Below are 15,339 nucleotides of genomic sequence, written 5' to 3'. Positions count from 1 at the left end.
TTCTTCCAGAAACAAGGAAATAACAGCATCATGTTCTGAGTCTTTATTTCAGGCAATGGTAGTCTCTGAGGGAAGACTAGAGAAAAGACAGGCCTTGCTCTCCACCTGGGTAAATCATGACGTCACATAAGAGCACTTAGACCTGCTGCCCACTGAGGAGGGGTTTGCTCTCACCAATGGGGCAAGAGCGGAAGACCCAGGGCAGACGTAGCCACTGGGTACTACCGTGTGGCAGCTGGGGAAGGGGGACTGCTGAGCCTTGCTTCATAAATCTTCGCCTGATATTGGGAGAAAAGCAGGGATACTGGTTAGTGGTGGTCAATGGCAGCCTCTTTGTGCTTCTCCAAAAAAAAGAGACTAAACTATAATCCAGGTTGACTTGGCCTTGATCCTGGCTCCCTCCTCTTCTCACCAACAGGGTTTATCCTCTCTTATGTTTATGGTAAGCTCTGACCATTTCCCTCTCACCCTACAAGCTTCCCTGCTTTGAGGACCTCAGCCCTCCAGGCCTAGGGATTTGCCTTCCTGGCAGGTGGAGAACTTGGTTCACCAGCCTCCTCCACTGTTGATATTATTCATAACAACAGTCATTGAGATCATCATTTATTCCAGTTTTGTTTTGGAACCAGGTGTTTTACTCACATTGTCTAGAGCCCTGAAAGCAGCCCCACAGGACAGGTATTATGTTTCCTGCTTTCCAGAGGTTCAGAAGGGTTAATTGACTTCCCCAGGGTCCCACCAGCAAGACTGCAGCCTAGACCTGTTGAACTTCCAAGTCTGGGCTCTTTCCTGGACTTTACACTTTCCCAAAGGGGTTGGTGGTTTCTTCTTCCCATGAGGAAGAGTGGTGGTGGTAGTAAGGGGTAAGGGAGTGGGAGCAGGATGGCGGGGATCTCACCTGTATATCAGAGATGCAAGCAGCAAAGCCGTCAGCACCAGCAAGATTCCCACAAACAGAGGAGCCTGCCTGAGGCCTGCTTCTTGACCTATGGGTGGAACCCCAGATACGGCTACATTCTGTGTCTGTTCCTCTAGGAGGTACCCTCTACCATCTCTCCGTGTCTTCATCCTACCTCTTGTCCAACTACCTACCAGGCATGACAAGCTGGGTGCTGACCATCGCCAGGCTATTAGCATCAGCCAAAGACACATTGAGGCAGTAGGTCCCTGAGCCACCGTTCAGTACCTGGTGCAAAACCAGCTGGCAGGCTGGGCTGGGGGGCACAGGCTGACACAGCCGCTGGGCAGGCGGCTGACACCCTGGCGATGAGATGTCCATGCAGGCTTCCTTGGGTAGCCTGGGAGAGATGTCAGCTTACGTCAGGGAATCTGGGAAGGGACACTAGACACCAGAGAACAGGGCAGCAGTCACCCCAGGAGTTCTCAGGGCAACTGTGGGACACTCACCCGCCTTGGCAAGACACAGTCAGCTCAAATGCGTCTCCTTCGCTGGATGACACAGCCTGTAGGATCTCAGCACTCTCAATACCCTCTGCAAAGTTACAAGATTTTAAGTCTGAGACTCTACTTCTCCTCCAAGGCCCATGGACAGGAAGGTCCTCTGGCTGCCTCCCCAATCCCATTCTCCTGCCTTCATATGAAACCCCTGGGATTTGGGTATTCTCCTTGTCCAGGTGAGTAATTCCTTCCAAGGTGCGCTTCCACTGGGCAACCCTAAGCAGCTCACGCCTCCCTCCACCAGCTCACGGACAATGTAGGCAAGACTCACGGACAATCTCCAGGGTGAGGGAAAAGGAGCCATAGCGATACAGAACACAATCCAGGGGGGCTTGGCGCTTCACCAGGACTAAGGTGGCGGTGTCATCCGGCTGGGGGCTCAGGGAGCCTGGCAGGAGAGGATTAAAGAGGCAAAGTCAAGAAACAAATGACTAACCTGAAAACAGAGGCCCAACAGGCATTTTTCAAGGTAGAGTCAGAGCTACTAGATCCAGGTTTAGAATCAGACAAGAGCTGGGAACTCTCATTTTTTTTAGATAAAGAAACAGGCCCAAGAGAAATGACTGCCCCAGAGTCACAGTTAGGGTTAGAGTTGGAATTTTAGAAATCCCAAATGTTTATCACACCCTGCACTGTGCCAGGTCCTGGGTCAGACATTTGACATCTGTTAAGTCACTATCTCACTCCTCCCTTTTTAGTGTTCCTACCACAATTCCAGGGAAACCTACTTTGGGATGGGAATCCAGGGGTGGGAAATGGTGTTAGAAAGATTTCTGTGCATTTACACTTAATCAGAAAATGAGGTATAAGTATTATCTAGTGATCACATGGGGCTTTCTAGGTGGTTCAGGGGTAAAGAATCTGTCTGCCAATGCAGGTTTGATCCCTGGGCGGGGAAAATCCCCTGGAGAAGGGAATGGCCACCCACTCCAGTATTCTTGCCTGGAGAATTCCATGGACAGAGGAGCCTGGTGGGCCATAGTCCATGAGGTTGCAGAGTCAGACATGACTGAGCACCACCACCAAATGATCACAGACTGCTCCCTGAACTCTTCAGAGATAGAGAAGCAGTAAGCTCTCTCCCCGTGGCCTAGGAGAAGACCCTGGTTTCCTGAACTCTGGATCTATTCTGTGCCATTAAGAGGGACTTAGGGGGTTTTAAAACCAGTGAAAACTGAGGGGACTCCACTGCTAAGCTAAGGATTGGGTGACATCTGGATCCTGAGTAATTCTTTCAGGTCTTCAGAGCAGTGACAAATGCCCCACCTCCATGAACTCATTCATTGTGGCCCCCTTACCTGCAATACCTTCTGTAGGCATGAATGGGCTGGTATTTGAACCTGCAGGCTCAGGAGTGGACACCTCTCCAGCTGTGGTCTCCACCAGCTCTGGAGTTGTTCCCTGTGTAACCGTGGTTCCAGAGGGCTCTGGAGTTGACACTTCAGGTGTCCTACCTGTAGCCTCTGCAGCTGGCGTCTCCACTGGTGTGGTACTTAAGACTTCGGAGGGTGCCACCTGCTCAGGTGTGGTACCTACACCCTCTGTGGTTGGTACCCACCCAACTGTGGTGCCAGGGGCCTCTGCAGTTGGCACCTGGCCAGGTGTAGTGCCTATGATTTCTGTAGTAGGCACTTGGCCAGCTGTGGTGCCAGGGGCTTCTGCAGTTGTCACGTGCCCATCTGTGGTACCTGGAACTGGAGAGGAGCCACAGGAGGTGAGAGGAATGGCAGCCTGCAGCACCACCCGTGCAGTGACTGGGCCAGACTCTAGGTAAGTGTGAGTGACCATGAGTGCCCGAGAGATCAGGGTCCCTGTACTGTCACCAAAGTCCCAGGTGTAGGAAAGGTCAGCCCCAGCCAAATAGCCACTGGGATCATGGAGCTGGAGGGCAAAGGTCAGAGGCTGCTTTCTCAGGAAGCGCTTGTTCCTTCCATCCAAGGCCTGCAGCTGAGACACACTCACGGAGAAGGGCACCTGGTCTGGGATTGGAGTCAGAGAAAGTGAGAACCATAAGTTCTTTCTTTCAGCTTCTTCTTTCTAAGTCATATTTTTCAACCAACCCAAGCTTCCTGGTCCTTCATGGGCTCCAAGCCCCACATCCCTCTGCCCACATCTTCCTGGTTCTACCCCTGCAAGGTTACACACCATTTCCTCTTTCCCCTTTCCTGTCCATCCCAGCCTCCCCACCTTCTCCTGCCCTGCAACTGGCCTTGTCCCCTCCTCAGTCCTTACCAGTAATGGTGAAGGTTGAGCTGGAGTGAGCAAGGGGCACATAGCTCTGGGACCCCCGGCGGTGGTAGACAGTCACTTCCATGTTATGTGTGCCCGGCACTGCCTTGTCTGTCCCAATGCTCAGTCCAGACACTGGGCCTCCCAGAACTTGCCAGTATTGGTCTGAGGTTGTTGAAAAGAAGAGTAGGGAAGGGGGTTACTGGTCAAAGAGGACTGGGGCAGGGTTAGAGACAGGGAACCAGAGAAGGAAGGTCAGGAGGAGAGAGTATAAGCTTGCATATGTTGGGCAGGAAAGGAATCCTTATGAGAGTGTCCATGGGATGGGACTATAATTGGAGTAGGGCTCCCAGAAAGAAGTATAATAGAATTGACTAGGTGCTGTGGAAGAGGAAGGAGTCATGGGGGAAGTGAAGATTAGGGAAACTCACAGAATTTAGGGGTGGGACCAAAAGAAAGGGGATGAGGTAGGAAGAAGTGAATTCAAGTGTGAATGACAGGCCAGAGAAGGGAGACTCTTACCCCAGGTCTTCCAGACATAAACAAAGCATCTTTTCTGAGATGGAGGGCCAGAAGGGCAGGCCCCCCCATCGGGGAAGATGCAGGTATCATCAGGTTCTTGGGGGTAAACCAGCTGTCCTCCCCACACCTGGCTCCCTGAAAAGAAGACACGAAGTCTCCCTCAATCCCTGGCATTCCTTGCTGTACACCAAAACCTTTAACATGACTCCCAGAGAGGGGCTCCGGGAATACTGCCTGGCTACCAATATACATTCTCCTTGGTATAACCTATTTGGAGTGGTAGAGGAGAGAATGGAAACTATAATTAAAGATTCCTGTGTATACACTTAAGGGGCTTCCCAGGTGGCTCAGTGGTAAAGAATACACCTGCTGATGCAGGAGACGAGGATTCAATCCCTGTGTCGAAAGATCCCTTGGAGGAAGAAATGGCAACCTGCTCTAGTATTCTTGCCTGGGCAATCCCATGGGCAGAGGAGTCGCAAAGAGTCAGACAGGACTGAGCCGCTGAGCACACACATGTATATTCTTACACTGGAAACAAATTGGTAGGCCATGTATCAAAATGTCTAGGATGATGTGCTCGACCTAGTGGAATAAAAGTAAAAATAACAGCATCAACTAATACTGTAGGCTAGGAACTGGGTTCGATCCCTGAGTTGGGAAGATCCCCTGGAGGAGTGCATGGCAACCACTCCAGTATTCTTGCCTGGAGAATCCACATGGACAGAGGAGCCTGGTGGGCTACAGTCCATGGGGTTGCAAAGCGTCTAAACTAAGTGACTAAGCACAACACAGGGCAGGCGTTATGCTAAAATATTTATATATTATCACACTTTAATCCTTACAACAGCCTTTTAAAGTGTTATCATCCCCATTCTATAGATAAAGGAATGGAAGCACAAAACAATTCAGTGACTTGCCCAGGCTCACATACTGGTAACCAGTTTAAATCCAAGTCTATCCAACTTCTATGTCCACTGGGTCTTCTGTGCCCCATTTGGGGAACTGTAATTTTTTTTTCTTTTTGCTTTATCTGTGTTTTCTAATTTTTCTGCAGTGAATATGTGTTACATATATAATTTGAAAAAAAAAAAACAAGAAGAGCCCGAGGAGGAGGATTCCTTGAGCTCACTGGGGATACCAGGGATTCTGAACCTTGGGAAGGAGGTGGAGAGGTACTCACCATTGATGATGGTGTTGTTGGCCCAGATGACCTGCCCATCTGGCAGCACCTTTTGGCTTTTAGGAAAGTGCAAGGCAATAGAGAAGGAGGCATTTGCTCCAATCAGTGTAGGCCCATCATTGCTGACCTTCAGGGATACGTGGCCACCTGAAAAGGGCAGCTGCATTAGCTGGAACTCCTTGGCTTCCCCTCCCCGTATGCCTTTTCCTTCCCTATCTTCCCAAGTACATTCAACCCCGTTCCCCTTCCCACCTCATTTCCACCATATCCTCCCTGGAAATTGCCAAGTTTCTACCTCTCCAGCAGTCAGGCCCCTGGCTTTCTGTCCATTCTGGATACAGCTGTCTGTTCCATGCTTTAATTCTGAGCTGCCTTGAGACACCAAGCCAGTCCCTGTCTCTGGGTCCTAAAAAGGAAGATATACTATGAGGGCCCTCAAATCATTACTCACTCCCTTCTGAGGGGACAACACTGTGAAACATCATTCATTCTCACATTCAAAGTGCATTTTAAAAATATATTTATTTAACTGTGCTAGGACTTAGTTGCAGCACGAGAGATCTTCGATTAGTTGTGGCATGTGGAGTCAGGTAGTTGTGGCATGCAAACTCTTAGTTGTGACCTGTGGAATCTAGTTCCCTGACCTGAGATTGAACCCTGGTCCCCTGCATTGGGAGCACAGAGTCTTAGCCACTTGATGGACAACAAGGGAAGTCCCTTAAAGTGCATTTTAATCTACTGAATACCCACCACATACCAGGCACTGGGCTAGGTGCAAAGAACTTAAGAAATGAATGAAAAAGAAATGGTTTTGAAGGGGTTCAGGTTAAAGTATATGAAATAGACATATACATCAGTTCAGTTCAGTCACTCAGTCGTATCCGACTCTCCGCGACCCCATGAATCACAGCACGCCAGGCCTCCCTATCCATCACCAACTCCCGGAGTTCACTCAAACTCATGTCCACAGAGTTGGTGATGCCATCCAGCCATCTCATTCTCGGTCATCCCCTTCTCCTCCCGCCCCCAACCTTTCCCAGCATCAGAGTCTTTTCCACTGAGTCAACTCGTCGCACGAGGTGGCCAAAGTATTGCAGTTTCAGCTTTAGTCCTTCCAATGAACACCCAGGATTGATCTCCTTTAGAATGGACTGGTTGGATCTCCTTACAGTCCAAGGGACTCTCAAGAGTCTTCTCCAACACCACAGTTCAAAAGCATCAATCCTTCGGCGATCAGCTTTCTTCACAGTCCAACTCTCACATCCATACATGACCACGGGAAAAACCATAGCCTTGACTAGACGGACCTTTGTTGGCAAAGTAATGTCTCTGCTTTTTAATATACTATCAAGGTTGGTCATAACTTTCCTTCCACGGGGTAAGCGTCTTTTAATTTCATGGCTGCAATCAGCATCTGCAGTGATTTTGGAGCCCCAAAAAATAGTCTGACACTGTTTCCACTGTTTTTCCATCTATTTCCCATGAAGTGATGGGACCAGATGCCATGATCTTTGTTTTCTGAATGTTGAGCTTCAAGCCAACCTTTTCACTCTCCTCTTTCACTTTCATCAAGAGGCTTTTGAGTTCCTCTTCACTTTCTGCCATAAGGGTAGTGTCATCTGCATATCTGAGGTTATTGATATTTCTCCCAGCAATCTTGATTCCAGCTTGTGCTTCTTCCAGCCCAGACATATACATAAATTGCTATAATTCAAGGCATTGCTTAACATGAGCCATAATAGACATGCTCAATATATAACAAAATGATAGATTTTAAACAGGTAAATTGCACTCTGGTTGACTGGGGAAGACTCAGTAAATAGTTGGCCTGGGCATAAAGCATTCTAGGCAGAAGGCCCAGCATGAGCAGATGCATGAAAGTATGGAAGCACATGGCATGATAGAAGAGCACTAGCAATGTGGCTGATGTACATCATGAGAGATGAGGCCAAGAAAATGGAGTGGGGGCTTTGAGTGCCAGGCAAAGGAGTTTGGACTTTATCCTGTAGGCAAGGGCACCTCAGATGATTTTGTTTGTTGTACTGAGATATGCCACATATCATAAAATTTACCCTTCAAGAGCTTTTTGAATATGATCAGATTTGTGCTTTAGAAGGATCACTTTGGCAAGCAGTGAGGAGGATGGACTAGAGGCAGGTAGAAATTGGGAGTGGGGACAAACAAAATTATAACTGACCAAGAAAGAGGTCTGAAAAAAAGTGATGTGATGGCTCTGCATGTGCCTCCCCCAGGTCCAACAACTATCAACATTTTGTCACATTTGCTTTATCTATCCTTTATTTTGGTTGGTTGTTTGTTTTTTGGCTGAAGCATTCAAAAGCAAATCCCAGACATCATGTTATTTTAAAACCCTACTAATTCAGGTTTCTGTTAAAAAAAAAAAGAATATTTTCTTAAATAAACACAATGTTAATTCACACTAGACAAAATTATCAAACTCAGTTCATGCAAAATTTCATGAAATATATAAAAATGTCTCTTTATGATTTTAAAAATCTGGATCCGGAAGGTAAGCACAATATTTTAAGAGCCTTGGGTAGACATATATGAACAGAACATTTCCAGAATACAACAACGAACATAGTAAAAGAAAAAGACTTGAAACGACACCATGAATGAGGGAAGTCAGATCAAGGAGAAGTTCCAAGAAGTCTGTGAGACCAGGGATCTAGAGAAAGGGGGCACTGCGTACAATGTAGATATTTCTGCACATCACAGACTAGCCTCACTCTGTCTCTAACATATACTAGAAACCTGGTTGATTCTCCTGGGGGAAGATCTACAATCATCCCGCTGAATATTTCACCATAAGAACAAGAGAATCATAAGATGCCCCATTCTTTCTCCACTCCCAATCCTCCCTCCTCAGAGCAGCACGGGACATTCCAGACCCTCTCACCACCCCCACCCCCACCCCTTGCTCCTGTCACGAGGCCCCAATCCCCCAGAGCCCTTTCATGTGATGCTCAGCTGAGACCCCTCTGCCTGTCTCTTCCAGCCCCAGAACAAAAGCCCGGGCTGTGTTCACTCATGCCCATCCCAAAGAGGGGATGAGGTGCCTCTTTACCCTTCTATCCAATACCACATTCTCTTTCTCCTCACTTTAAATACCCTATCCCAAGGGCCTGAGACAAAGCCTAAATGAGTTTCCACTCATTTTACTATCTTGGCACCCATGTTCCAGCTCACTATTCAGAGCATCTCAAAATTAGGGCCACAGAGACATACTGTTCTCTCACCCTTCCAGGTAGATGGGGTTGTTTTCAGGTTCAGTCCCAAGTGCCTGAACACACATGCACCCAAACCTTCATGTGGGAAGGGAGCTCAGTTGCCCATGTCCTCACTAAATCAAGTGGGTGGGAGACACCTGAAGCACTGCTGATATCTTCCATTTTAGGGAGAGAAAAACCAGAGCAGGTGTGCAACCCCAAATTCACACTTGTTCATGTCCACACATCCCACACTCACCTTCTGTGGCCCCGACAGCCAGAGGAACACCCATCAGAGCCACATAGAGAAGGTATTTTTTCAGCACCAGATCCATCCTGTTCTTCCTTCCAGCAACCAAAGACTCTGGGGCATTGGACAAACCCCTGTATAAGAAGGGGGTGCTCATTTGCATAGCCCTTCCTCCCCTCCCTCCAGGCAAATCCTGGGAGGAGCAGAAGGACCTGAGAAAGGCAGAACTGAGGAGGGATCCTGGTCCCTGGACATCCTGCTATTCTTTGACAGTTTCTGGCTTCACAGGGTCAGTCTCATCTTAAAGCGCTCTATCTCCCCTCGGGAGGAAAAAATGACTGAAGGGCAGCTACAAAACATAACACGTACCGGACACACACAGTTCATCATTGGAGAGTGGATCAATCTATTGTGAGTCAAACCAGGAACCTCTCAAAATAACTGTAGAAGCAGTGACCCTGGATCCAAAAACAGACAGTATTGGGGTAGGCTGAGAGAAGCGGGACACCGACTCTTTGGAGCCCCAGGAAACCCTTACAATGAGATTTCCAGTTTCCTGCTTTCAGAGGAGGCTCCAGGGTGAGGTGGAATTTAATCTTATTTTCCTAGGGGTGGTGAAAACGGAGAATTAGAGATCAGGACACAGGGAGAAAAGTCGATCCCTAATCAGATACTTGGAAAAAGGTGTTCAGCCTTCCCACCCAGATAAAAATTTATCCTTAATACTCCTCGGAACCAAAGTTGCTCGGGGTGGGGTCGTTTGCAGAGAGGGACACAGGGCTGGCCCCGCCCTCTCTGACGTAGACCAATAGGAAGATCTGAGGGAGGAGCCAGGGAAACGCGGGAAGGAGAGGCGGGGCTTCTGGTGGCGGTAGGGAACTAGAGGGGGGAGGCGGCAATATTGTTTCAAGTTGGACAAATTGACAAGAGCGAGAGATACACTGCGTTCCATCCCGACCTCGGGTCGCGGTGCTGGGCCCTGTTTCCCTCCTCGGCCCCCGAGAGCTGGGTGCCGTTTTCTGCAGGGTTCCCAGGCCCCCGCTCCAGGGCCGAGCTGACCCGACTCGCTAGCGCTTCATGGAGAACTTCCAAAAAGTGGAAAAGATCGGAGAGGGCACGTACGGAGTTGTGTACAAAGCCAAAAACAAGTTGACGGGAGAAGTGGTGGCGCTTAAAAAAATCCGCCTGGACACGTGAGTGGCCTCTGTACCCGGGACTCCTGACTCGGGAGCTCCTTGAGTGCCCCCCACCCCCACCGCAACAGGCGGGTAGCCTTCCAGGGACCGGAAGGTAGCAGGGAGGGAAGTCTTTTGAAGTGGAGAGGTGGATTGAAGGACGAGTAGAGGGTTTCCCGGTGGAGACTATAGGGTAGTGTAGAATCCATGGGAAATTTCCTCCCCAAAGGCGGGCGATGTTCCCTAATGTACAGTCAGAAAGAGTCAGGAAGAGAAAGGAGCCTTTTGAGATGGGATCCAGGACTCCCCGACGAGGAGATGGGTTTTGTGATAAGCGGTAAAGAGCACCCTTATAAATGACTAGACGAGCCCTCAGTGCCCCAACCCCACCCGCATCTTAGAATTCTCTCTTTCAAAAGAATGACAGTTGAACCTCACTGGCAGCTCTAGAGAGGCTGGGTGCTGTTACTCCCCCCATACACACACTTTTCTTCTCCTTTTAACTTCACCTTCACGAAGAGGCTTTGCTAACCTAACCCTGGGCAAAGAAGAAATGATGATCGTAATGTGTCTAAAAAGCCACTCCTGTCCATCCATCAATTAACCCCTGAAGCACCCTTTCTCTCACTTTCTTAGGGGATGCTGGGATGGTGGGGGCCAGGGGTGGGGTTGGGGGAATGACTGTACTGCTGAGGGAAGAGGAATATTTGTAACCACATTCCCATCTCTGCTTTCCCAACTTCTCCAAGTGAGACAGAGGGTGTACCCAGTACTGCCATACGAGAGATCTCTCTGCTTAAGGAGCTTAATCACCCGAATATTGTCAAGTAAGTATGTATCTGGGATGTGGGAGGTGCTCTGACAGTAAAGGAGGATGTCTTCTGTTTGTGTTGTCTGGGCCTTTCTCTCCCTCACGTGTATTCCACCTCCCCCTTTCTTAGGCTGCTGGATGTCATTCACACAGAAAACAAACTCTACCTGGTTTTTGAGTTTCTGCACCAGGATCTCAAGAAATTCATGGATGCCTCTGCACTCACTGGCATTCCTCTTCCCCTCATAAAGGTACTCCTTTCTCATCAACTCCTCCCCAACATGGGCATGTCTTGGGGGGACTGAAGGCAGGCAATCCGGACTGAGTGTTGATTTGTGATCTTGGTTTCCTTCCCAGCCCTCACCCCCCTACACACACACACACACACCTTTTCTTGTGGCTCTTTCACTGCTCATTATGCTTTTAACTCTAGGGCTGGGCAGGGGAATCAAAGAAGTTGAAACTCTAGTGAGTCAACTTAGCAGCTCAGGTGGAAGGTTCTTGAGATGAAACTCAGATAAATGGGACTGGGGGGTACTTGGTAGACGCCTCCAGAAAGCCCTTCCACCTGTCAGATGGGAGAAATAGCCAGTGAGTCTTTGTTGTCCGTTTTTCTGGGTTCCTTACTCCGGAAGCTACTTTCGATCAACCAACAAACATTTATCCAACATACATTTATTGAACACCTTCAATGTGCTGGACCCACGATATGGACCATAAATGCAAAACTGAATGAGACCTGATCTTATCCTCTCTGGGTTGACAGTCCAATTGGAGAAATAGCTTGTAAACATATAATTACAATTTAACTAGTAAAAGCTTTAGTAGAACTTTGGAGTTACAGAGGAGACCCTAATCTGCTCACGGTGGTGGAAAAACAATCTTTTCTCTCCCCTTGTCAGAGCTACTTGTTCCAGCTGCTCCAGGGCCTAGCTTTCTGCCACTCTCATCGGGTCCTGCACCGAGACCTTAAACCTCAGAATCTGCTTATCAACGCAGATGGGTCCATCAAGCTAGCAGACTTCGGGCTAGCTAGAGCTTTTGGGGTCCCTGTTCGTACTTATACCCATGAGGTGAGTCCTCCTCTGCATGTCTTCTCTGAACTTCCTGGGAGGTGTTAACAAGGACATTCACAGAGTTTTTAGTAACAATCTGGCCAGCAGTTTCTCACTAGATGGAAAGGATCTCTGACACCCCAAGAGGTCTTAGAGTATGCACAGAGTTCATATATTGATAGATACCAATCCAGGAGACAGGCGGAAGGCATGAAATTTAAAATTATGACCGTTTGCCTCAAGTTTTCCAAGAAGGTTGCAAATTGGGGGTTCAGAATATATGTTCCCCAGAACCATGGATTAGGCTAACTCTGGGCTAAGAAGTTGTACCCAGTTATTTTCCTTAGGGGCAATGAGAGGGAAGGGAAGGATGGAGGGATAGAAGCTGCTTGTTAAGAAATTGAGTTAGCAGAATAGTGCTTAGGAACTGACGTGTGGGTATCTTCATGTCCTATACTCTTGTCCTCAGGTGGTGACTCTGTGGTACCGAGCACCGGAAATCCTTCTGGGCTGCAAATACTACTCCACAGCAGTGGACATATGGAGCCTCGGTTGCATCTTTGCTGAGATGGTATGGAGGCATGCCCATGGTCTACCCAGCCCACTCCTTCCCACACTCAAGAACAACAGAACTGTTTCTTGCCAGACCCATGATCCTTCTCTTATCACAGGATTCTCCCTCTGGAGTAGCACAAGGAGGGTGGTGGAGAAAGGAGAAGGCTGTCATCCCTGATGTCAACCACAATGTTAGGATAGCCTCAAACAGCTTAGCATCCAGTATACAAATCTTATCTCCAAACTGAGCTAAATCATTTCTGAAACTGTGCTAGCTTTAGCCTACATATATTTGGGAAAATAAGTTCAATTTAGCATCTCCTTCATTTGCCTGTAGACCTTATTTTAGGGCATCAAGAAGTGGTGAAGCCAGCTGTATTCACCTTATCCACACCTTTTATTTAAACTGCAGACATGTCCCCACCTCAACCTCTGACTTTTCAGATTGAAGGATCCCTGAGGCCCAGCCTTACAAGGGAGCTCTCATTCTGTTTAATACAACAGTAGAGTGAGCTGAGTTTTCAAATCAAAGCAGCAGTATGTTTTATGGTCCCTTATCTGGGTTGTAACTGAGGGCATGGAGACCATTAGCCCATATATATAACATGCATTTATCCCCCAGTGCAATACTTTACAATTGCCCATATACGTCTCTCAATTCATCAAAAAATATTTGTTAAGCACCTAGTGTGTACCCAGCACCATGCTAGGTGCTGTGGGGAACACAGAAGAAATGGAAGACACAGTCTCTGCCCGCTGTGCTCCTATCTAGAAGTGGCTGCATCACAAGGAGGGGGGATGACCGCAGTGTCTACCCCATACCCCGTGAGTGGCTTGACATCCCTTTGCTACATGTCAGTGGCACCCCAGACATTCACCCCCTCCCAGCCCCACCCAGCCTTGGGGATCTGCAACGCCATGGTTGGGGGAAGGAAGGAGGGAGCGAGGAGGCAGATGAAGGGACTTCATTGTCTCAGGTTCTGTGTGACTGACCCTATGAAAGACCCTGGGGAGGGAGTCATGGGGCCCTACTGACCTTTCACTGCCTGTGGGAACCTCCATTATCCATTGGTAGTTCTGATTGACGTCAATGTCGGTCTTGGCCTTTCCTCTTTCCCCATTTTCAGGTGACCCGCCGGGCCCTATTCCCTGGAGATTCTGAGATTGACCAACTCTTCCGGATCTTTCGGACCCTGGGAACCCCAGATGAGGTGGTTTGGCCAGGAGTTACTTCTATGCCGGATTATAAGCCAAGTTTCCCCAAGTGGGCCAGGCAGGATTTTAGCAAAGTGGTGCCTCCCCTGGATGAAGATGGACGGAGCTTGTTATCGGTGAGACTAGGGAGTGGGCATCCATTTCTTCTTGTTCTCTCCACCAGGGCAGGGTTTTTCTAACATAAAGGAAGAATGAGGCCCTGGACTCCTGGTCTCAGCATTTCCCTTGTCTCTGCTTCCCTCTTGTTGGTGCACCCATTAGATACAGGGAGGAGGAAATGGGAACTCGGGGTGAAAGGAATTCTGTTTCCCAATTTCTCAACACCTGCTGCCCATTTAGTCCATTACCACATTACTGAAGTCAGCATGCATCTTTCCCTCCAGCAAATGCTGCACTACGACCCTAACAAGCGGATTTCAGCCAAGGCAGCTCTGGCTCACCCTTTCTTCCAAGATGTGACCAAGCCAGTACCTCACCTTCGACTCTGATCGCATTCTCAAGCCCCTACCCCCAGTATCACCCTCTTCTCCAGTGTGATCTGGCTCGGCCCAGGCTCTTAGCTCACTGATCTTGTCTGGTTGCCTTAGCACTCACCTGCGCCTCTTAGCCAGTCCACTCTGGAGTGATGGGGTGGAGGGAAGAAATAGGTGGAATTGAAAGGACGCTTCAGTATTAGATGCACTTAAGTCAGTCTCCACTACCCTCTCTCCCTCCTCTTAGTCGTTGCTTAAGAGGGCTGGTATTTTTAAAAAAGACAAAAAAACTTTCTCCTCCGTTCACATAGGTTTGCCATCCCAGTCTCTGAAAGCCCCACTATTATTATTTTCTGTATCTGGGATAATAAAGACCCCAAGCCTCCAGAGCCACTGTGTAAGGCCAACTTATTGCAGTGGGGCTAAGTTGGAACCTTTGAAAACCAAGCAAAACAAAAACATTATGGAGGGGCCTGTTTTAAAGAATTAGGTTTAAAAAAAATAGATCCAACCGGTTTATACCCTAGTTTTAGTGTTTCATCTCACCTAACATCTGGGAGACTCAAGACTCCCAGTCTCTGTGGTCCCAGTGGGGCTGCAGTAGAAATGATGCTCCTAGGCTTCTTGCCTGTCCCTCCTATGGGCAAGGTGTGTCTAGGAGGCTCTGGGACAGGGACTGTGCTTCACCTTGGCCTTATGAGGCAAGTGAAAGGTGTTTGAATGTTTCTCTTTTTAAGATTCTTAAGGTGCTAAGTCCCATCTTCCTCTGAAGGCCACCCCGCAAAAGTTAAGGTTGAGACATCATTTTGAGAATTCTGACACTTAGGGCTGTGACTGAGTGGGGACATTGGGGAAAAAATATTTCTTTAAAAGAAGGATGAACAATTATATTTATATTTCAGGTTATAGTAGTTTTCTAAGTGGGAATGGGTGGGGATTTGTTGCCATGTGCACCTTGGGGTTTGTAATGCAAATATGTTGTGTTTTTTTTTTTTAAAGCTGTTTTTCTTTTTATGATTTTGTCTCTCTTCTCCCAACTTTTGTCCTTGATTGTTCTTGCTGTTAACATTATTTGTAATTTAGTTTGTAACTGATTAAAAAAGTTCCTAGTTTTACAGTTCATCTCTTTTGTGTATTTACTGAAAGAATGGTGTGAGAGAGAATATGGATGTGTGTATGTGAT

The 15,339-nt window shown here is 48.1% G+C and overlaps 2 protein-coding genes across 5 annotated transcripts; one reads left to right on the top strand and one right to left on the bottom strand.

Moving 5' to 3' along the window:
* Positions 1–43: 43 nt before the first annotated feature.
* PMEL (premelanosome protein) lies at positions 44–9,611 on the bottom strand. 2 transcript variants are annotated; one of them, XM_088837112.1, is made up of 12 exons: positions 9,242–9,611; positions 8,882–9,006; positions 5,688–5,798; positions 5,393–5,539; positions 4,210–4,344; positions 3,691–3,852; positions 2,757–3,437; positions 1,730–1,846; positions 1,408–1,492; positions 1,093–1,298; positions 899–986; positions 44–278 (listed from the first exon to the last, which is right to left on the bottom strand). In XM_088837112.1, the coding sequence occupies exons 2-12, from the start codon at positions 8,955–8,957 to the stop codon at positions 137–139; spliced, it is 1,950 nt and encodes a 649-aa protein (XP_088693238.1). In that variant the 5' UTR covers positions 8,958–9,006; positions 9,242–9,611; the 3' UTR covers positions 44–136. The 2 variants fall into 2 exon arrangements, with proteins under 2 accessions (XP_088693238.1, XP_055251112.2); XM_055395137.2 differs by lacking the exon at positions 9,242–9,611 and having other exon boundaries at positions 8,882–9,035.
* A 120-nt stretch (positions 9,612–9,731) lies between these two features.
* Positions 9,732–15,278, top strand: CDK2 (cyclin dependent kinase 2). Of its 3 annotated transcripts, XM_088837111.1 has the most exons (9): positions 9,732–10,065; positions 10,277–10,384; positions 10,797–10,874; positions 10,989–11,109; positions 11,761–11,931; positions 12,383–12,484; positions 13,150–13,293; positions 13,596–13,799; positions 14,067–15,278. In XM_088837111.1, the coding sequence occupies exons 1-9, from the start codon at positions 9,950–9,952 to the stop codon at positions 14,169–14,171; spliced, it is 1,149 nt and encodes a 382-aa protein (XP_088693237.1). In that variant the 5' UTR covers positions 9,732–9,949; the 3' UTR covers positions 14,172–15,278. The 3 variants fall into 3 exon arrangements, with proteins under 3 accessions (XP_088693237.1, XP_055252086.1, XP_055252087.1); XM_055396111.2 differs by lacking the exon at positions 10,277–10,384; XM_055396112.2 differs by lacking the exons at positions 10,277–10,384; positions 13,150–13,293.
* Positions 15,279–15,339: the final 61 nt, after the last annotated feature.

Source organism: Moschus berezovskii, chromosome 6 (genome assembly GCF_049115385.1).
Source record: "Moschus berezovskii isolate FMDL1 chromosome 6, NW_MosBer_1.0, whole genome shotgun sequence".
Classification (NCBI taxonomy): Eukaryota; Metazoa; Chordata; class Mammalia; order Artiodactyla; family Moschidae; genus Moschus; species Moschus berezovskii.
The sequence above is the reverse complement of the archived record's forward strand: the minus strand, read 5'-3'. Positions and strand labels throughout refer to the sequence as shown.

Excerpts from the sequence above, each read along its gene's own strand:
- PMEL (XM_055395137.2), bottom strand. The coding sequence starts at position 9,035 with ATGCAAATGAGCACCCCCTTCTTATACAGGGGTTTGTCCAATGCCCCA. Across the intron at positions 5,540-5,687 it reads GGGGCCTGACTGCTGGAGAG|GTGGCCACGTATCCCTGAAG; the intron begins GTAGAAACTTGG and ends TGCCCTTTTCAG. Across the intron at positions 3,438-3,690 it reads CTCAACCTTCACCATTACTG|ACCAGGTGCCCTTCTCCGTG; the intron begins GTAAGGACTGAG and ends CTCCAATCCCAG.
- CDK2 (XM_088837111.1), top strand. The coding sequence starts at position 9,950 with ATGGAGAACTTCCAAAAAGTGGAAAAGATCGGAGAGGGCACGTACGGA. Across the intron at positions 11,932-12,382 it reads TTCGTACTTATACCCATGAG|GTGGTGACTCTGTGGTACCG; the intron begins GTGAGTCCTCCT and ends TCTTGTCCTCAG. Across the intron at positions 12,485-13,149 it reads GTTGCATCTTTGCTGAGATG|CACCTAGTGTGTACCCAGCA; the intron begins GTATGGAGGCAT and ends ATATTTGTTAAG.